This window comes from Chenopodium album, chromosome 3 (assembly GCF_948465745.1).
Source record: "Chenopodium album chromosome 3, dcCheAlbu1.1, whole genome shotgun sequence".
NCBI classification, from domain to species: Eukaryota; Viridiplantae; Streptophyta; class Magnoliopsida; order Caryophyllales; family Amaranthaceae; genus Chenopodium; species Chenopodium album.
The window spans coordinates 14,104,449-14,125,009 of record NC_137836.1 but is presented as its reverse complement, the minus strand read 5'-3'; the positions used below and the strand labels follow the sequence as shown (position 1 = coordinate 14,125,009).

General features: G+C 37.1%; 3 protein-coding genes across 4 annotated transcripts; 1 reads left to right on the top strand and 2 right to left on the bottom strand.

Annotated features, from left to right (window-relative positions):
- Positions 1 to 938: 938 nt before the first annotated feature.
- Positions 939 to 2,275, bottom strand: LOC145624868 (uncharacterized). The gene is made up of 3 exons (XM_081677953.1): positions 1,787 to 2,275; positions 1,471 to 1,613; positions 939 to 1,356 (listed from the first exon to the last, which is right to left on the bottom strand). Exons 1-3 carry the CDS (start codon positions 2,273 to 2,275, stop codon positions 939 to 941), a joined length of 1,050 nt encoding a protein of 349 aa, XP_081534079.1.
- A 3,331-nt stretch (positions 2,276 to 5,606) lies between these two features.
- LOC145624867 (uncharacterized) lies at positions 5,607 to 6,503 on the bottom strand. The gene has a single exon (XM_081677952.1). It carries the CDS (start codon positions 6,501 to 6,503, stop codon positions 5,607 to 5,609), a length of 897 nt encoding a protein of 298 aa, XP_081534078.1.
- Positions 6,504 to 9,050: 2,547 nt separating this feature from the next.
- LOC145623855 (phosphatidylinositol 4-phosphate 5-kinase 9-like) lies at positions 9,051 to 19,941 on the top strand. Of its 2 annotated transcripts, XM_081676738.1 has the most exons (9): positions 9,051 to 9,479; positions 10,232 to 11,583; positions 12,094 to 12,261; positions 13,395 to 13,560; positions 15,217 to 15,327; positions 16,254 to 16,441; positions 17,195 to 17,352; positions 18,294 to 18,459; positions 19,444 to 19,941. In XM_081676738.1, exons 2-9 carry the CDS (start codon positions 10,307 to 10,309, stop codon positions 19,712 to 19,714), a joined length of 2,505 nt encoding a protein of 834 aa, XP_081532864.1. In that variant the 5' UTR covers positions 9,051 to 9,479; positions 10,232 to 10,306; the 3' UTR covers positions 19,715 to 19,941. The 2 variants fall into 2 exon arrangements, with proteins under 2 accessions (XP_081532864.1, XP_081532865.1); XM_081676739.1 differs by lacking the exon at positions 9,051 to 9,479 and having other exon boundaries at positions 10,189 to 11,583.
- The last annotated feature ends 620 nt before the right edge of the window (positions 19,942 to 20,561 follow it).

Genomic DNA, 20,561 nt, shown 5'->3' with positions numbered 1-20,561 from the left:
TCCGTTCTTCAAAGAATGCCTCATAGTTCTCACTAATATTTCGTTCAAAATTATTTGCAACATATGTGTGGACATAGAAATTAAGGGTTTGTTCATATTTACTGAACTAAACTAAACTAAATTGAACTGATTGGAGCTGAACTGAATATAGCTGAAATGAATATTTTATGAGAGAAGAAAATTAAGAAGTAAACTGAACTGATTGGAGCTGAATTGAACTGAACTAATTGGAGCTGAATTTAACTTAACTGAACTGAAATTAAGCTGAAGAGAACATAACTAAGAAAAGATAATAATTTGGGATAAAAAGTGGGTTTTGGTCCCCATATATAGATATAAGAAGAATAAAAAAAAAGTCTACTATTGTGCAATGAAAAGGAATTTAGTGGGTGTTGGTTCCACATAGGGTAGTTTTGGTATTTTACTAGGAAAAATTACTGAAATTAATTAACTTTTCAAATAAATCTATTTTAGATATGCATTGAAACTTATTCTGGAAAAAGTTTATTAGTTTTTTTTTTTTTTTTTTTTTTTTTTTGAATAGAGAATATTTCTTATGTTTAACTGAGAACATTTAAGCCCGGTTCTTTTCCCCTTATTTTCACTCATTTCAGGTAAAATAAATACAAATAATTTCATATAAGAGTTAATAAGTTCACATAAGATAGGTTCAGAAAAATAAAATAATTAGGGCTATTCAAATTCAATTTATAACTAAAATAAGTTCTAATAAGGGTTAATAAGTTCAGATAAGATCAGATAAGTTTGGATAAGATCAGATAATTTCAGATAAATTCAATTCAAGTAAATATAATGCACTCTTATTACATATACTTTTAAAATATGACGTAAAGTACTTCAAACTAATTTTGTGGGAAGAGTCTGTTCTGTTCACTTTATTATTTTTTTTTTTTTAAAACACCTGCGGATAATATTATTTAAAGGAGGTCAATTTCTGCCAAAGCTAAGAGGCTTTGAGGGAAAGGACCTATACAAACTCGTTCATTACAACCATTAGAGTCCCACCTAGCAACATTGTGGGCTAAAGTATTACCCGCACGTTTAACATGAGAACACGAGAAAGCATTAAAACTATGAGAAAGGGCACAAATATCCTCCACAATCAGCGAGAAGGGAGTGAAATTTGTAGAATTCTTCTTCACTCCATCAATGACATTGGCAGAATCACTCTCGAGAACAACCGAGTTGTAGCCCAATCTTGCAGCCAATTGAAGACCAAAACGGCATGCCGCAGCCTCAGCTTCATCAGACGCCCACCCAGCCTTCTCCCTACGCACAACAGCAGCAAGGATACAGCCATTCTCGTCTCTAATAACCACCCCCAAACCAGTCACACTACCAACATGGGCAACACAATTGATCTTGATCATCCCAGAGCAAGGTCTTGACTACGAACTAGAAGATTGTTGTCTCGGCCCTGCTTGCCCCATGAACACGTTTTTTGCGTACACTCCATACTCAGCCACATTTTTAACAAGGTTAGAAGCAACGCTCACTGGGCACACACTTGCATTCTCAAAAATTACCAAATTACAACACCACCAAGCAGCCCAAGCAAGTGTAACAAAGGTTCTTAGTTCATCACTGCTGACCTGCGAAGCTATCCAAAGGAGCCTATCACCAAAACCAGAAGACGGGGCATTGGAGATAAGGGATGAAAAGTTACTTGCTGCCCAAATACTCTTCGCAGCACTACACTCAAAGAGAGAGTGAATCACAGATTCGCCCCCCCCCCCCTGCAAATCGAGCACAATGCATTATCCACCATATGTCTAAAGAACAATCTTTCCCGGACAGCTAAGAACCCTTTGCAGGCCCTCCAAAGGAAGTGAGCCAACTTAGGAGGGCCCTTAATCCCCCAAATTAATCTCCATATATCAGCAAGTGGCTGCGAGTAAGCACCAACAATCCCTTGCTTAGCTAACCAATAACTCGATTTCACCGAATACTCCCCATTCTTTGATGGCCACCAAAACATAACATCATTCACAGCTCTCAAAGATAATGGAATTGATAAAATTTGAGACTGATCTACAGCATTGAAGTTCTCAATTAACACATCCTCACGCCACACCATAGCATTATGGTCTATTAAATCACACACACGCAGCTCCATATTACTATGAGTCAATGGGGTTGGCACACACACAGAAGAACGACTAGGCAGCCATGCCGAGTCCCAAACCGAAATGCAAGACCCATTCCCGACCTTCCATTTCAAACCATCAAGAAGCAAAGACTTATCACCCCACATACTTCTCCAAGTATAGCTAGGGTTGAAACCCCTACTCGCCTCCAATACGTCACAATTTTTAAGTACTTTGCTTTCAAAATAGAATGTAAGAGAGTACCTTTGTTATGATGTAAGCGCTGACAGGGTAAAGTCGTATCCCCTAATCAAAAATAATTCCTAAGTCCTCTAACTAAAGTAGATAGGGAAGTAGGGTCGATCTCCACAGGGAAACAAATCTTTTTACTCCTAATTAATTAATATAATCTAAATTATTTAAGTAACCAATATTTATAATTAAGTAAGAAACTAAACTACTAAGGTTGAGAATAAGAAGAAAACAATATATGAAAGAATCTAGGGCATAGGTTCACCAATAAATAATACTCTAGGGTAAAACATAGTAATCAATCATTGACATTGCATAAATAACATGATTAACAGGCTCTCGCAATTTATTAATCAACATAGATCTAACAGGCTCTCGCAATTTACTAGATCTAAGTTCTTATTGAAAATAGCCTTTAATATCAAATTAACATCTGCTCGATTCATCAATTTAATATTGTTATACTTTTACAAGCCGCAATTGTAAAACATTAAAACAATCCAATAAGAAATTATCATGCAATACCAATAATCAATAATAGTCAATCATCAATGCATCAATTAACCAGATTGTAAAGGGTTCTCGCTATGTATTACAATCACACAATTAATTTACCGGTATTAAATCTCATCTCTCGAATCTTGACTTAACCATTTATAAATTAACTTGCCTATTGAAACTAGACCTAAACATTAATTCTCATCTCTCGATTCTTGAATCAATATTGTCAAACTCATGCATAAAAGATAGGCCTAATCTAGTCACAGAGCATTAAATCAATCAATAGGAAATTAATCTAGCATTGATAATCAACAACAATAATTTACCCCTTCATATTATTTATTAGATCCCCATAAACCCTAGAAATTAAACTACTCACAAATCATCATGACTAAACTAATCAAATAAATAAATAAAAACATAATCCAGGGAGTAAATAAAATAACTGAAATTAAAGGGGAAGAAATTGTTACCAAAAAGTAATCTGGAATTAATGGAAGAATTAAGAGCAAAAGTTTAGAGAAAGAATTCTAAGAGAATAATTAAGAGAGTAAAGAAAGAGTAAAGAGAAGAAGAAGAGATAAAGAAGTGATCCTAAAAACGTATTACCGAGGAGTATTTATACTCCGTACAAAAATCCTAAGCTAAAACAAATTAAAACTACGTTAATCGTCAACTATAAAACACGCGCCCGATCGGGTGAGGCACCGCCCGATCGGGCGCGCCTTTTTTGCTCATTACTATTAATCTCGCGCCCGGCCGGGCGCGTCACCGGGCGCCAGCCTTTGCTTCTCCCGCCCGGCCGGGCGCGCCTCCGGGCGCCAGCCTTTTTGGCCGGGCGGCTCATTTGGGCCACTATTTGGACTTCGATTGGGCTCCAATTCTTCGGGCCAATCTGGGTTTCCTCTTTGGGTCTTGAATACTCGGTCCAAATGCCCCGGTATCACCTATACCGAGCCCTTAATCACCGGTTCGATGGCTCTAACCGGCCCTGGGCTATAAAATCTGGTCGTGTTTCTCCAATGCTCGTGATTGCTCCAAAATATCTCGGGAAAATACTCCAAAAGTATAAATCCCTGCAAAAGTCAACCAAATCTACGAAAACACTAGAAAACCCCAATTAGTAATAAAAGTGGCTCTAAAGAGCCAAAAACACTACTAATTATGACCAAGGGACGGGGGTAAAATAATATATAAAATAGACACATCAAGCGCCAACATTGTTTCGCCAAAAGAGCTTGGTTGAAACACTTTAAGTCACGAAAGCCCATTCCACCAAGACGTTTCGGTTTGCACAAGTCCTCCCATTTTTGCCAATGGAGTTTTTTCCTCGAAGCTGTAGACCCCCACCAAAAACGAGCCAAAAGAGAATGAAATTCATCAATAATACCATCCGGAATCTTCAAAATGCTCATCATATAAGTTGGAATTGCTTGAGCCACCGCTTTGATTAACACTTCCTTCCCCGGCATTGACAAAAGCTTTTCTTTCCAACCCTGCAATTTATTCCATAGGCGTTCCTTCACCCCGGCAAAAATAGCACGCTTCGATCTGCCAATAATCGTAGGTAAGCCAAGATATTTCTCATGTTTCTCAACTTCCCTCACCTCCAGAGTATCAACAATTTCTTTCCGACGAATTTCACATACTTTTTTTGCTAAAAGCCACTTCAGTTTTGTTAAAATTAATTTTTTGGCCCGACGCTCTCTCATACTTGCTAATAATATTAGCTATCACAGAGCACTATTGAGTATTAGCTCTAGCAAAAAGAATACTGTCATCGGCAAAGAATAAATGAGACACCCGAGGAGCACCTCTATAGACCTTGGTCCCATGAATAAGACCATCACTAGCCGCCTTATTAATCAGACACGAAAAAGCATCAACACATAATAAAAATAAATATGGAGAAATCGGATCACCTTGACGAAGACCCCTAGTAGGAGTCACCGAACCCGAAATTTGCCCATTAATCTTGAAAGCAAACTGAACACTTTGAAGGTAGCTCATAATTCTACTAATCCATGCCAACGAGAAACCCATCTTACACATCACTTTCTCCAAAAAGACCCATTCCACCCGATCATACGCCTTACTCATATCAAGCTTCAGCGCAATGATACCCTCCTTCCCCTCCCCTCCACGCTTCATGGCATGAAAAATTTCAAACGCAACAAGAGCATTGTCTAAAATTAACCGACCCGGAATGAATGCACTCTGATTAAGGGAAATCACCTTATCCAAAATGCCCTTCAATTTATTAGCCACTGTTTTCGACACAATCTTATAAATCACATTACAGCAACTAATAGGTCGGAAATCCGTAAGATGAGCTGGGTAATCACACTTCGGAATAAGGACAATGCAAGTATTATTAGCATCCGCTAAATTCACATCACCCCTCCACCAACCCTTCACAAAATCTATGATATCAGGACCAACAATATGCCAAAATTTTTGGACAAAAAGAGCATGCATACCGTCCGGACCGGGGGCTTTATTAGGGTGCATCTGGAAAAGAGCAGCTCTGATTTCCTCTGCAGTCGGCTCACAGTCAAGCATGATGTTCATGTCATCCGAAACCACCCTTTCGATTCCCTCTAAGGCATCCTGAAATCCCATCGGAGAACTAGTGGCAAAAATATTCGAGAAGTAAGCCGATATCAGTCTTTCCAAGTCCACATGTTGCTCAACCCATTCTCCGGAATCATCAAAAAGACCCTTAATTCTGTTCTGTGCTTTCCTCTAACTCGCTTTCTGATGAAAATATTTTGTATTTTTGTCACCATCCCGGAGTTCATTAGCCCTTGCTCTAGCATACCAATATGATTCCTCCATTCTATACAAGGCCTCCAGCTCCAAAGACAAAGCATTGCACTCCTCCACTTTAGCACCATCCATCGTACCCTCTTTCAAGCCTCGCATTCTCTCCTCACCCTCTTTTATTTTTTTCTTCACAGAGCCGAAAGTCATAGCAGCCCATGACGCCAACCTATTTCCACAAACCGCCACCCTCCTTGCCATATCAAGCCCTTCACTGTCGCCCCACCCCTTAGCCACCACATTCCCACATTCTTCTCGAGAAAGCCACAAGGACTCAAACTTAAAAGCCGATCCCCCACTATTTCTGACACTTCTCTTCTCGGTGGATAGCAAAATTTGAGCATGGTCAGAATTTGACTTGAAAATGGGCATGTTACGAACCTCAAAATCAGGGAAGAGATTGCACCACTCCTCGTCCGCCACAAATCTGTCCAATCTTTCTCGAACAAAGGTATCAATAGAGTTGCCCCGTTCCCAAGTAAAGATACTCCCTTTGAATCCCAGATCACGCAGAGCACAATTATCCATAGCCTCTCTAAAAGCATCCATAAGCCCATCATTCCTCGGCACACCCCCTTCTTTTTCATTCATACACATGATTTCATTGAAGTCACCAAACATGATGCACGACAAATGACAAATAGCTTTCAAAGATGACATAAGGGACCAAGTCAAGTGTTTATTCACTTGTTCTGGCCACCCATAAATCCCAATTGCCCTCCAAGTTGCACAATCATTATTATCCAACACATCTATTGCAAAGTGATGCACAGAAAAAGAGACAACATTCACTTTCACATCTTTCCACCACATCCCCATTCCCCCGACTTTCCAATACTACTAATACACACACCATCAATATAGCCACATTTATTTTTTATTTTATTTAGACGTTTATCATCAATCATAGATTCCATAATAAACACAATATTAGGCCTATCCCTCCAACAACGATCTTGGAGGGCCCTAACTGTCCACGGGTTGCCAATCCCGTGGCAGTTCCAACTTAAAATTTTCATTGCTTTTCGAGGGCTTGGACATCCCCAAGACCCTCTACTTTTGAAACAGAAATAAAAGAAGAGTCACTACTCACACCTAGTTTCATCTTCTTCTCGGCAATGCTAGCAGATCCACACGAGTCGTCCTCAAGCACGGTATCCACATTTCTCTTTCTAGACAAACTTGAAGCAGCACCACACTCAGACAAGTCCATATCCACCACACCATCACTCCTAGCTTTTTTACGGCTTCCCTTACCTGCTGGCAGCTTATCCCCCGAGGCCTCAACACGCACCACAGAACTCGTCGCACTAGCAACATTATTGCGAATGATCCCAGCAACACACGGACTGCCCTCGCCAGTTATAAGGCCAGTCCCCCCATTCTTATCCTCGGGTCTTTGAATCTAGAAAGGACGCAGCACCAGTTTTCCATCACTCTCTACAGGAGTTGCTCGAAGGGTAATAGCACGAGGTTTCGGGGTATTATCAGCACCCTTAGTTGGTGAGGAAAACAAGAGTTTTCTAGCAGCCCCCGGAGGTCCAAGACGGATCACAGAGGGATCATTATAGTCAGAGCGTTGCACCCTCCCACCCCTAGACATACTTTCCACCCATTTTCTTTCTTTTTCTCTTTCGATTGCAGGGACTTTTGATCTATATGGAGAAGCAGCCAAGAACGGTCCGTATTGAAAAACTAAGGGAGATTCAGCCACACACTTCTCTTTCTCCTCACAATCTTTGTTATTGTGTCCAATACGACCACAAAAGTAGCAAAAATCACCAAGGCGTTCATACTTAAACTCCACCCATTTTGTTTTTCCGGATTCGACAGAAATCTTCATGCCTCTACGGAGAGGCTTGTTGATGTTCACCATCACTTTAACCCGCATAAACTCCTCCCACCCAATAGGGTCAGATTCATCCACCTCTAGACATTCACCAAGACACTCACCAACCTCCCTTGCGAATCGAGGGGTTCGCTTACCAAAAGGGACATCGAGAAGCCGAACCCAGAAAGGGCACGAGTCAAAAGCTATGTCAGACGGTTGTTCATTGGCACATATTTCCTTCAGCAAAAGGGTTTGATTGTCAAAAGCCCAAGGTCTACCATCAAGCACCTTCTTCCTATCCATGTCATTGAAAAACTGAAAGACAAAAAGGTTTGTATCAACGGCCCTAATTGCAACATTATCATCAATTCTCCATAAGTTCTTCAGCACACGTTTCATAGCCTCCATGTTAAAGGATTTTTTCGTGAGGAGTTTCCCCATCAGAGATAAAGCAAGCTTTTGATTAGGAGCATCCTCCTCCAGCATAGCATTCGATTCACATAATACAAAGTTTTCTTCCTCAGTCAGTTTTAAGTTTTCCCACGCTTTCACTAACTGGTCATCCATCACACACACAAACCAGAGAATCAAGAAATTGGATGAAAAACTGGAAAATTGAGCGAAAAACACACAGGAAACGATCGAAAGTTGAATCAAAACAGAAACGGAACCCTAGACGAGAGAGAGCTTTTCAAACCCTACACGAGGGACTTTTTTTTTTCTGTTCACTTTATAATTTAGGTCTAATTAGTTCAGATAATTTCTGTTAAGTTTAGATAAGTTCAGTTTAGGAAAAATAAATTCAAATAAGTTTAATTAGGAAAAATAAGGGCCTCTTCTGATTTACTGAAACTAAACCGAATAGAATTTAAATGAATATTTTATGAGAGAAGGAAATTAGGAACTGAATTGATTGGAGCTGAACTGAACTGAACTAAACTGAAATTAAGCCGAAGAGAACAGAGCCCAAGTTTTGATAAGGGTTGCCCGAGTTCAAATTATATCTAAAATAAATTTAGATAAAATTAAATCAGTTTAGTTAAGTTCAGATAAATGAAAATCAGGTGAATAGAATACACTCTAAAGTAAAGGGGGAAATTTCTCTGCCTCTCAGTATCTAATAGCTTGAGTTTTTAATGAATCTAGTATGTAAGTTGATATACACAAGTTTTGTTAATCCAAAGACGTCTTTGTTGATATTACAATGATACGAAATACTCTGTACCATCTAAATACCGTGTACAATTAAGGGTATGTTCTGATTTGTTGAATTGAGTTGGGTTGAACTGAATTGAACTAATTGAAGTTAAATTGAACTGAATTGAACAATATATAAGAGAATGAAATTAGAAATGATACTGAAATGAACTGAAATTAATTAAAATTAAATTGAAGAGAACACACCCTTAATATCAACCGAACTTATTAAAATTATAAAAGAGTCAAACTATTAACGTAGTACATATACTTTGTATATCCATACTATTTACGGTCTCAAATCTCACTATTATCAAACACAACACACATTGTTTTCCCTAGGCTAATGTGGAGATATACAGATATAATATACCGAAGGAGACATATATGGCCATGTGAGTCGTGAAGTTGTGTGACTTGTGTTCAAATAAAAAGGAAACCTTTTTTATTCAACTGCTACACTTTTACGCTCAACAATTTAATGCTAGATTTCATTTTTCATCCATTTAAGCTGAAACCAGGAGGAAAGAGAAATTGATACAGTCAATTAGAATATAAAATATTCTTAAAAGGAAATTTGGGGGGTCTTTCAGTAATCGAAGATTTGAAGGCTTAAGTTTGGAGCTTTCAGTATCACATCATCTGATAAAGATTTAACAAATAAAGGGTTTATATTTATTTGACCCACCTTTAAATATTTTTTTTTGTCCTGTTTTTCACAGAAGATAAGCATTTTGCTGGACATCTGCTTTGTTTTTTCAATCTGGGTATTTCTTCTATCTCTTAATTTTTGCATAATACTGTTTATAATTTCTGGGTTTTTATCAATTTATTGGAAGGTTGACTATATATGTTGTCATATTTGAGTTCATTGGTTTCATCATAATTGTTATTACTTTATAACTATGAATAAAGCAAAAGATTTATCTAGGATTTTGTTGTCTTTTTGTTTTTTGTTTGCTGTAACTTTTTGTATTCTTTAGGTTCTTTTGGAATTACAGTAACAATGTTTTAGATAAAGGATGGAAGTGGTGAAATTGTAACAATAGTGACAATCTTTTTGTATTTATGTTTAAGAATTTTTTTGCACAGTGTCCAAGGAATATTCATCCTTTTTATGTGGTGTTTTTGCTGGTATGGTTGATTTATCTCTTCAAATGCATCATCAGATTCATGGGGATGTGTCGGTAATAAGTCTGTATAAGCTAATAAAGTCTTCGGGTAGTATCGAAAACTTGAGATTAAATTCCGTCTACATCTATGCCTTTGCGGTGTCTTATATACCATAATTTGAAATCATTTTGAATTTGCACCGACTATTGTGATAGAAAGTGAGCCTAGAAACTATAATTGCTTGTTGATGTTTGAATTTTGTGGAATAACAGGAGTTGGTGGAACTACCATTTTTCACTTTCTGTGGATGGACCCTAGCTTTAAGCTTGAAGTCTTTTGGTAGATTATTTTGTTTCCTAATATTTGGGTTTTTATTTTTCTTGATTGTTTTTTTTGGGTCCTGCAGTTGTTAATTAGACTTGAGGCTGTTAATGGTCCTTTGAGGGCAATATACTCAACCTGAAATCTTTGAGTCTTATGCATGTCTGACCCCGTGGCAGCTGTCGAAAACGGGGGAGGAGTTGCATTGTGTCCAGCAAGAACTCAATCTCTTAATGTCTTTGCTTCGAATTTAAAAGACGGCATTGGTGCTGTATCGAATGGGGAAATCTCTCGTACATCTTCCACGGCTTCTGGATTTCGAGTGGGAGATATTGAACTACCGAATGGAGAATCTTATTCAGGGTCATTGCTTGGAAATGTGCCTGAGGGGTCAGGGAAGTATTCGTGGTCTGATGGTTGTGTTTATGACGGTGAGTGGAGAAGGGGGATGAGACACGGGTGGGGCAGGCTTAGCTTTCCTTCTGGAGCAGTTTATGAGGGTGAGTTTTCAGGTGGTTATATGAGTGGCCAAGGTACATATTCGTGGCCAGGGCGTATGACATATAAGGGTCGATGGAGACTTAATGTTAAACATGGATTGGGATATCAAGTTTATGCCAATGGTGATATCTTTGAGGGCTCCTGGATGCAGGGATCTCCAGAGGGGCCTGGGAAATATACATGGGTTAATGGGAATGTTTACTTAGGAGATATGAAAGGAGGACTGATGTCTGGAAAAGGATGCCTTACTTGGATTAACGGAGATATGTTTGAAGGTAGTTGGCTGAATGGAATGATGCACGGGTTTGGAGTTTATACATGGAGCGATGGTGGTTGTTATGTGGGAACTTGGACTCGAGGTTTGAAAGATGGGAAGGGTGCATTCTATCCGAATGGTAGCAAGCTTCCAGCTGCCCAAGAGCTCTACTTAGGTGCTTTAAGGAAACGAGGAGTATTACCAGATCTGAAGAAGCAGAACCAGGTGTCTCATCTTCGTCAAGCATCCACAGTGAACATGGGAAATGTCAAGGTTGGCAGAAGCCGTGAAGCTCGTCGTCATCCATCTGATAAGCTTTCAAAAGGTAATTTGCTAAATCTTGAGCAATCCCGTGAAAAAAACATATCTCTTGAGAGACGTTGGAGCCTTGAAGTCGCAATTGAGAAGGTTATTGGACATGATACATCATCTGGTTTCGCTGAATCACTTACTGAAGGAAGAGATAAAGAAGCTGAGACAAATATTCCTATTGTTGAACGGGAGTATATGCAAGGTGTTTTGATTAGTGAGATGGTTGTCAATAATTCATTTTCTCCAAGGTCTAAAAGAGCAAAAAGGAGGCAGAGGAAACTAGCAAAAGACGTAAAGAGACCAGGTGAAGCTATTATTAAAGGTCACCGAAGTTATGATTTGATGCTCAGTTTGCAGCTTGGGATAAGGTAAATTCACCTTCTTTACTCTGATTTAACACAGTTCTCCAGGCATTCATTTTTGTTATTGGTTTTCATGCCATCAAGCAATTTATTTATTAAGATGGAGTCTTCACACTTTCTTCAGAATTGTAGAGCATGATGCAATTGTTCAATTAATAGGATCTATTAATCATTTGAGATTTCTTAGCTTTGTTATGGCCGAATGGTAGACCAAAGTTTGTACTGAAATTGGAAGTCTGAGACTCAGAGTTATGGGCTGCTGTTTTCCACAGTCTAATTTGATTTAGCTGATTTAAGTAATGTTCTTCTTAGAGCCTTGGATCTTTCTCAATTTTTTGTATTCCTTATTCCATTTTGGTGTTGGACAATTTTCTTGTTTATCTTGTAACCAATGTTTTTTTTTTCCATTGTTGGAAAGAGTTAAAAAAGCATGCTTGTTTTGTCAGAAACGTATTCATACATATGATGGTGTTTTCCTCAGTATGCTATGCTGAACTTGCATTAGATTTTGTTCAGATATACTGTGGGAAAGATCACTCCCATACAAAGACGAGAAGTCCGAGCATCTGACTTTGGTCCACGTGCAAGCTTTTGGATGAATTTTCCTAAAGAAGGGTCGCAATTGACACCCCCTCATCAATCAGATGATTTCAGATGGAAAGATTATTGTCCAATGGTTTTCAGGTTTGTTGTGGACTCTAAATTTCTGAGACATCGTTGCATATACATTCTACTTCATAAATCCTTTATCCCGAAGTCTATAAAGAGTCTGATCAGACCCCAGAATTGAGTTGATCTTTATTGTTGTCTTCAAGAATAATGCTCTATTTTCTGTCAGCAATGAACATTCAAATTTAGTTTAGTGAATCTCACATATGATGATTAATGGTCATGTTCTCATGCAATGAGCTCACTCTGAAAAGCATGGTCCTTAGTAGTAACTGTTGAATGATTTAATTGAGGAACTGAATCGTGGATGTTTGTTATGTAGCATCCATGAAGATAATGCTGTTGCTTCTACTTTACTCTTATGCTAATGCATTTCTGAGATATCATTTCTGTTGTTAATATGATAATTTTTTGGATTGGACTCCAAATATTACACATGTTGCAGACAAATTTGATTATCAAAATATCTTATCTTTGAGAAGGTTTTCTTTCTTTCTTTCTTCCCCCCTCTTCACTTTTCCTGTGGGGTATTATCATGTTTTTGTCATATTTGCCATGATAACTTAGGAGTGGGTGTCTTTTCATGGGCCCAGAATTTGTAAAGCTTTTCATGGTTGGAAGATGGGGTTCCTAAAAGTGCTTAGTATCAGGCCTTTTTCTGTCTACTGACTTTTAGGACTTTTTGAAGAACCTTGTTAGCATCGCATTCTTCCACTTACTCAATAAGAGGGTAATTTTTTTTACTGTAGTAAAGGTTCTTTTAGCAAGGAAGGTAAGAGAGTTAAACACTCATCTCCGATGGGGAAGGTGACAGGAGAGCCTGATCTGATCTCTGTTTGGAAATGAGTCACTACAGAATGTGAAATTTTAACGAATTCTTTCTGCAAAAGAATTTGTAAAATTTTATAGCAGCTTGTAAAAGCATGAGCAGTACTTTTTCCGATGTTTAAAAGTTTGCCTTTTCTCTATCAGATTATCTAAAAGAGTGCTTTCTCGAAGCACAACTAAAGGTTGAAGTTTAATTACTTGTCCATTACATAATGGGAAACTTATCTCTTTCTCCCTCTTCATCCAATTTATGGACATACATCATACTCCGTAGATCATCAGTTTTTACTCTTGAAAGGCTAACCTGCTTATTTTTATAGAAACTTGAGGGAGATGTTCAAAATAGATGCTGCTGACTACATGATGTCCATCTGTGGAAATGACGCCCTGAGGGAATTATCATCGCCTGGGAAAAGTGGCAGTGTCTTTTTCCTCTCTCAAGATGATCGTTTCATGATTAAGACACTGCGGAAGTCTGAAGTAAAGGTTGGGGCTTAGCTTATATTTTATATTCTGTCAGAAATTTCAGTTTTGCATGTTTAACTTCAATTCTATTTCACATTTTCACTTCACCTTTTGCATGTTTAACTTCAATTCTCTCTTAAGTAGAGATCATGTCTTGTTCTAATAATACTGAGTGTTCAGTTGTTAGAACCATGTGACCTTAGTAGTTGGTGTGAAGTTTCTACTAGTGTTAGTTTTCATCTGTTTTATTTAGCTTTCATGTTCTTTTTCAGACAATTATGACAAAAGGCCATATGCGTAAAAATAACTAGTCTAGAATCTAGACATTATTTCGTCCTTCACAACTACCATGTATCATTCATATGTTTGGTTCATATTTTTTTGGTTGGTCCAAATGTAATCTCCTGCCCTGTTAACAACTTTGTACAGTACACAGGCTGCATTTAGTCTGAAGCAATAGAAACAGCAATTCTTAATGGATCCTGCCATCAGCAGTCTAGGAGACCAAGGTTATGTAGACCCGTGAATTTGTGATAGTGTAAACATGTGTGGAGCTTGTTTCAGAAAGATATACGAATAACATCTATAAAAGGGATAGAGTGACTAACCAAACTATAAAATCGAATTATACAAGTCATTTTTGTTATAAGGAATGCAGTAGTATGTGATGTCAATTTCACTCAGTCGCATACTGCATCTTATCAATAGTGGTTATCAACCAAATAAACGGTGTAGAACTATAATAACATCAACTAAAGAAAATAGAGGTTACTACGTTTTATACAATTTTACTATAATAATAGCTTAATAAGCATCTAGAAAATGGATGCCTTTCTAACATTTGCTTCATCTTGTTTCACTGAAACTTCTACATTTGTTAGAAGATGCTACAAGCCTTTTCCCATCCAATTTTCTCTCTCTTTTTTTGTCTTCTTTTTATTCTCGTTCTGAATTCCAACATTGTAGGTGCTGCTTCTAGATCTTGTATGTCAAATCAAAACTCAACAATTCTCATTACTAACTATTGATGCCCTCCTTTCAGCTTTAACATATTAAATTTCTATACATATTGATGTTAGCAGCATGGGAATACTTTTTATTTTGTTTATTTTGTTTGTTTGCCAGTTATTCCCTTCATATATTCACTGAAACTTGAGATTATATCAATCATCTTTTGAAGATGAATACATGATCTAAATTTGAAAGTCTACTAAAATATTCCGTAAGGTTTCACTGGGATTGTTTAGACCATCTTTGGCCAGAAAGGTTCATAGTTTACTGATTGTATTCAAAGCCTGCAAGAGTATGTAAGTTTTGGTTTGAGTAACAAATAAGCTTGTAGGCATGTGAGCGAAGTGAGGCAATGTATTGATTGTATTCCTTTTGCTTGGTTAGATGTTTAATAATCTATTTTGGAAGGAGGTATACCTGCGTATCTGTGAGACTAGGCTTAAGTTTGAAAATTGATCAATCATCAATAGTAGACATAAGTGGCACTGCTGTTGATGTTTTGCTTGCTTGGTTGCTCTAATAGGCTTGTCTTTATGTGAATTTCACTATGCTGCTTACTACTGCTTAACTAGATTGAAGGCTATAAATGTCAATCTGCTACTTTTCTGTTGCAAAAATTGTGTGGAATTTATGATCAACTTCTGCTAATAGTGTGCATTGATTTAGGTTCTTTTGCGGATGCTTCCTGAGTATCACCACCATGTGCGTACATATGACAATACACTTATTACCAAGTTTTTCGGCCTTCACAGGATCAAACCTTCTAGTGGTCAAAAGGTAACATAGTTGTACTGTTTTGACTCTTTTGAGTAACAACATAAACTACCATTGGGAGTTCTATAGTTTATCCTAAAGTTAAACCTTTTCCTAATATAATCCCTTCGTTTTGAGATAGTAGTTACATTTTTCTATCTTGGTTGTTTCAAATTAATAGTTTAGGACTTTGGGTCATATGACCCATAATATTTTAGTAGTGTTTCTAAACATTTGCCCCCACTTGCCTTGTTTTATTTCTCCCCTGGTCTCTCTTTATTTGATATACTTTCCACACAAAGGCATCCTTATTTACTTGAAACATTTCTCTATCTTTCCTTGAAATGCATAGACCCTTTTTTTTTTTTTTTTTTTTTTTTCTAATAATTATTTCTCTCTTTTAAATTTGGATTTACTACCCACAAACTATAATAAGAAAATACCTCAGCATCGACTAAATATAATAAAAACTCCAACTACCCACAAAATATAATATTTTTTTAAAAGAAGGGAAAAAAAAAAAAATCCACTACCCACCATTTATAATTAAAAAAAAATGTCCTACGACTTCTAGTTACTGTCACAGAATAAAATTAAAAGTCAATGAGTTTGCATGAAATTATGTGCGGGTGAAAGAGTGTCGAGTAAATAGGGACGGAGGGAGTGTTCTTTGATTACAATGTCTCTACTGTACATTATTTTATTCTTTTTGTACAATGTTCTACTTTTTACACTTCTCTCTCTTATTATCTTAGTGATCACCTTGGTTTATTAGAGAAGAAAAGTGTAACCATTATGTTGAAACGGAGGAGGTAACTAAAAATGTAGTTGTAGTTTTCTAGTTAAGGCTTATATTTTTTTGGTGACCATTTGTCATCTTGAAAACGTTCGTTTATGATTTGGATTGTGTCCCTAGAGCCTTAACTTTGTCATGATTTGGTTTCTTGCAGTTTAGATTTGTGGTGATGGGAAATATGTTCTGCACTGAATTAAGGATTCATCGAAGGTTTGACTTGAAGGGATCTTCTCTAGGGCGCTCAGCAGATAAAGTTGAAATTGATGAAAACACAATTCTTAAAGATTTGGATTTAAACTACAGCTTTTACTTAGAGCCCTCTTGGAGGGAGGCACTATTAAAGTAAGTTACTTTACATTTTAATTGTTTGTGTCTTAATATGTCTATGTTATTGGACTTTGTATCCTTTTTTGCTTTGCTTACATTGACCTTCTCACTGGCCTTAGTAACTACAAAGTGGGGATCTGTTAAATCATTAATGCCTGTGATTTGCTATATCACCGTGTCAAATGTCAATCATAATCTATTGAACCTTTCTTTTCCAAATAATTTGTTAACGCAATTTATAGCCAAAGCAGCCCTTTGCTTTCCTCTCACTCAATGTTGGATTAAGAAAGTATGACAGAGTGACAGACCTCTTGTTACACATGACCCTGTATGAGTTAAGTGTCATTGATTTCTTTAAAATTCCAAAGACACCAAGTCAATATACTTGGAAGAGGCAAGTTGAGAAAAGAAAGTTGTTAATTATGTACTGGTGAGAGTGAGAATGGGTATCTTTCTATCAAAATGATGCTTTAGCTATATAGAAGATATGTTACTGTCACATCCTGTAAACATATAAGCTATTGAATGTCACTTTTATTATTTGCCTTGTGAGATGGATGGATTAACAAAGTTTTGATTTACTGATATGGCTATGATTATTGGAACATTTTTATATCTTTGAAGTATTTCTGTGAGCTTTCAGGCCACCTGATCTTATCATCCATTTTGAAATTCTTTCTATCATGACTGAACAGGAATTTGTAATTATTGATTTATGTATGATCTGGTGGTTTTCATTTCTGATTAGTTCTGTATGGAAATTTGCAGCCAGATTGAGACTGATAGTAAATTCTTGGAGTCACAGCACATAATGGATTACAGTCTTTTGCTAGGAGTGCATTATCGTGCTCCTCAGCACCTCCGTTCAATCATGTCTCGTACTAGGAGCATGAATTCAGATGGTTTGGGCGTTGTAGCTGAAGAAGGTTTGTTTCTAAGCTACTACCAACTATTTTCCTTGATATGAAATGTTGCTTTTGAAATGTAGCTTATTCAGAAGTGTACAGGTAAGGAGTGAAAGAGCTTTCAAAAAGAGGTTTATTATTAAATTTCTGACTTGCAGAAGCATATGCTAGTGCTGCCTAAACAAGTCCACATTGGATCAAATGGATCAATTTTTTTTCACTCTGATAGTATTTATACCATCCAATTATATAGCAGTCGAGCTTAGTCCATTATTTTCTTGCATATTATATATGACTATATATGTATTTGGAGAGGAGAAAATGTCAATATTTTACCCCTTCAAGTAAGATTTTTCTTGGATGAATTATATGCATGATGCCAGATTTCTATCTCTACCCATGAAGGCCCTTTTAGTTGTTGGTAATGAACAGAGGTAGTGAGAATGGGTTTAAGTTGTAATTTAGCAAGGAAAGTATCATCCTACTGCCCTTGGTAATGCAATCCCTTGGTGCTGGCATAAGATTTTCCTTACAAATTTACGAATTCATTCCCATTACCAAACGTACCTTGAACTTTGTTGTTAGTATCAATTTGGACAAACATGGTCTTATTCTCCACTCTTTCCTTCCATAGGTGTTATTTGCCTTACAGCATCAGTGTTGTTGAATGTCATTGGGCTTGTAAACTTTGCTCTTAAATTACTAGCAGAGCCATGTATGGTTACAGTGTTGAAGGAAACTGTAATCTAATAGGAACATAGAATTTTGAGTGAACTTGATCTATTCCCAGTGGTACAAACGCTTGTTGAAGTGGAGATGACTGTTAAGTCATCAATCTTTTCCTTCTAACGCTTGTCAAGTTAATGTTGTTTGTTGGTAACCCATGAACTTTCTAATAAGTGCAATGTTCTATGTGCAATTTTTCTACATTTTGATATATTTTAAAATGGACACAATGGCAGATGCTTGGGATGATGGCATGTTCGCTTATCCACAAAGCCTTGTACTGGTTCCACGAGGAGACGACAGCAGTGTCGTTGTGGGTTCTCATATAAGAGGCAGTAGATTGCGGGCAGCTTCTGCTGCAGGTCATGAAGAAGTGGATTTGCTCCTTCCGGGCACGGCTAGGTACGTAACTCTCTTTTCAAGGTTTTCCTCATCTTGTCCACCAGACATATCTGTATGTGCTTTATTCTTTTCATTTTTCCTTTGACAATATTTTTTTTTTTTTTTTTAAATTGATTGGTTTCATTTGTGATGGGACGTTCACCCTCTGCGGGCCACTGCTTGTGAATCAACGGACAAATATGAGACTAAATGACCTTTAGGGTAACCATGAAACTAAGTATCTGTTGGGAAAATAAGGTTTCATTTGGTCATATAATTTGTTTATGTGAGCTTAGTCACTTTTTTTGAGAGTTGAGGCATGCTGCTTGTCTAGCTGTCAATACTACTGTCTTTGACTTCCAGTTAGTGGTTTTGTCTGTCTCTTTTAAAGGACATTCTGAAGTGAAGTTAACAAATTCGATTAAAAAAAAATTATTAAATTATAAAAACGAAGTGTAGGTTGGAAAAAGCTGGATAAACTTGTTATCCTTTCATATTCTTTACCATTTTGCTATTCTCTTGACTGAGAATTGAGGGTGTTATATTGTCATCTGTTTATAAATTGGAAAGCTAGGCTATTGGAAATTTAGAAGCAGAGCCAAGAGAAACTTCCCATGTGCATCTTCTCTAGTGGTGGTTGCCTATATATACTTTCTTGCATGATACTTTCTTCATCCGAGGATTTATATAAAAGGTAAAATAAACCAATAGTGGCTGTCTCGATTTAAGTTTACACACCCACTATAGCAAGGTTTATCTCTCTTCTCTCTAATATTAGGCCTTGCAGCCGCACCTGCCCACTTTTTTCTCTCTGAACCTGTGCATAATCTACATGCGACCCTGCCATATCTTTCTAAACTTAAATATAGGATGGAGTATGGATTTTTGTCATATTAGCTAAGGGTGACAATGACTATGGTTTTCTGCTAATTCCATCCGCACCTTATCATGAATACTTCTTGGTCTAAATTGATGGTTTCCATCTTTTGATTTTTCTTTTGTTAGGCTTCAAATCCAACTTGGAGTGAACATGCCAGCAAGAGCGGAGCGTACTCTAGGGGAGTCTGAAGCACCACATCATGAGGCTTATGATGTCGTCTTATACTTAGGTATAATTGATATACTGCAGGATTATAACATGAGCAAGAAGATCGAGCATGCGTATAAATCTCTTCAATTCGATTCATTGTCCATATCAGCAGTCGACCCAACTTTTTACTCTCAACGTTTCTTAGGTTTTATTCAAAAAGTTTTCCCACCTTTAACTGAGACTTGAACAGGTTCTGACTACTTCTATTTAATTTTCAAAAAAATAAAAAAAATTACCTCTGTAAATCTAGTGAATGTCATTTCTTGTTTTATAGTGCGTTTATTTTCTTCAAAAGCAACCAAAAAAAAAATGTGTTCGTGAACATGATGGGGTTTATAATCTGCATCATCATTTTTGTGCTTGGTCTGTATTAAACTATTATGTAAAGTAAATAGATTCATTATTTTTGTGTATGATTTTTGTTAGGGGTGAGCAAAAAAATCAGGGCACCTGAATTGAAACCGGAACTTGTTAGGAACTAGCAATTACGAGTAGCAAAATAGAGAACTTATTGCAACGTGTTTCAGTTCAAGTCCTCAATTTTTCGGAGCCAAAACCCCATTAATACCAGTGTTAATATCAGGTACCTAGATGCTAGAACCACAACCGGATAAAACTGCTGTGTTAGCACTTAGCAGCCTACATCATAAATCAATCCAAGCCAAGTTTTAAAAAGAAAAAGCGAACAGAATGACAACTTTAGCCTATCATAATTCATAACCGTATGAATGTCCAAATCATGCAAGACATCTTTTTCCTAAATGAATTGGAAAAAAATTTGATCCAGTTTATGAAATGATGGGCACTCGCACTCGGTTGTTCAAGTTTCGGTTCTGGTTCTAATTTCGAGGAACTTCTTGTAGTAGGTTTTGACCTGAGAAATTTTAATAGGTCCTTGTTTTGCTCACCCCTCCCCTAATTTTTTGTATAGTTATTAGTTAGGGGTGCAAAAGAGTTGATTTGTTCAGTGGCTGAATCAGAATTTTTTATAGGGGGGCAAGCGAAATATATGTAGTAATATTTCTCGTATAAA

What these genes read in the sequence shown, in the direction of transcription:
- LOC145624867 (XM_081677952.1), bottom strand. Translation starts at nt 6,503, where the DNA reads ATGGGGATGTGGTGGAAAGATGTGAAAGTGAATGTTGTCTCTTTTTCT.
- LOC145624868 (XM_081677953.1), bottom strand. Translation starts at nt 2,275, where the DNA reads ATGTGGGGTGATAAGTCTTTGCTTCTTGATGGTTTGAAATGGAAGGTC. An exon ending in GATTGTTCTTTAGACATATG is followed by an intron (nt 1,614 to 1,786) that starts GTGGATAATGCA and finishes ATAGCTTCGCAG; the next exon opens with GTCAGCAGTGATGAACTAAG. An exon ending in AATGTGGCTGAGTATGGAGT is followed by an intron (nt 1,357 to 1,470) that starts GTACGCAAAAAA and finishes CCATGTTGGTAG; the next exon opens with TGTGACTGGTTTGGGGGTGG.
- LOC145623855 (XM_081676738.1), top strand. Translation starts at nt 10,307, where the DNA reads ATGTCTGACCCCGTGGCAGCTGTCGAAAACGGGGGAGGAGTTGCATTG. An exon ending in TATTGTCCAATGGTTTTCAG is followed by an intron (nt 12,262 to 13,394) that starts GTTTGTTGTGGA and finishes TTATTTTTATAG; the next exon opens with AAACTTGAGGGAGATGTTCA. An exon ending in AACCTTCTAGTGGTCAAAAG is followed by an intron (nt 15,328 to 16,253) that starts GTAACATAGTTG and finishes GGTTTCTTGCAG; the next exon opens with TTTAGATTTGTGGTGATGGG.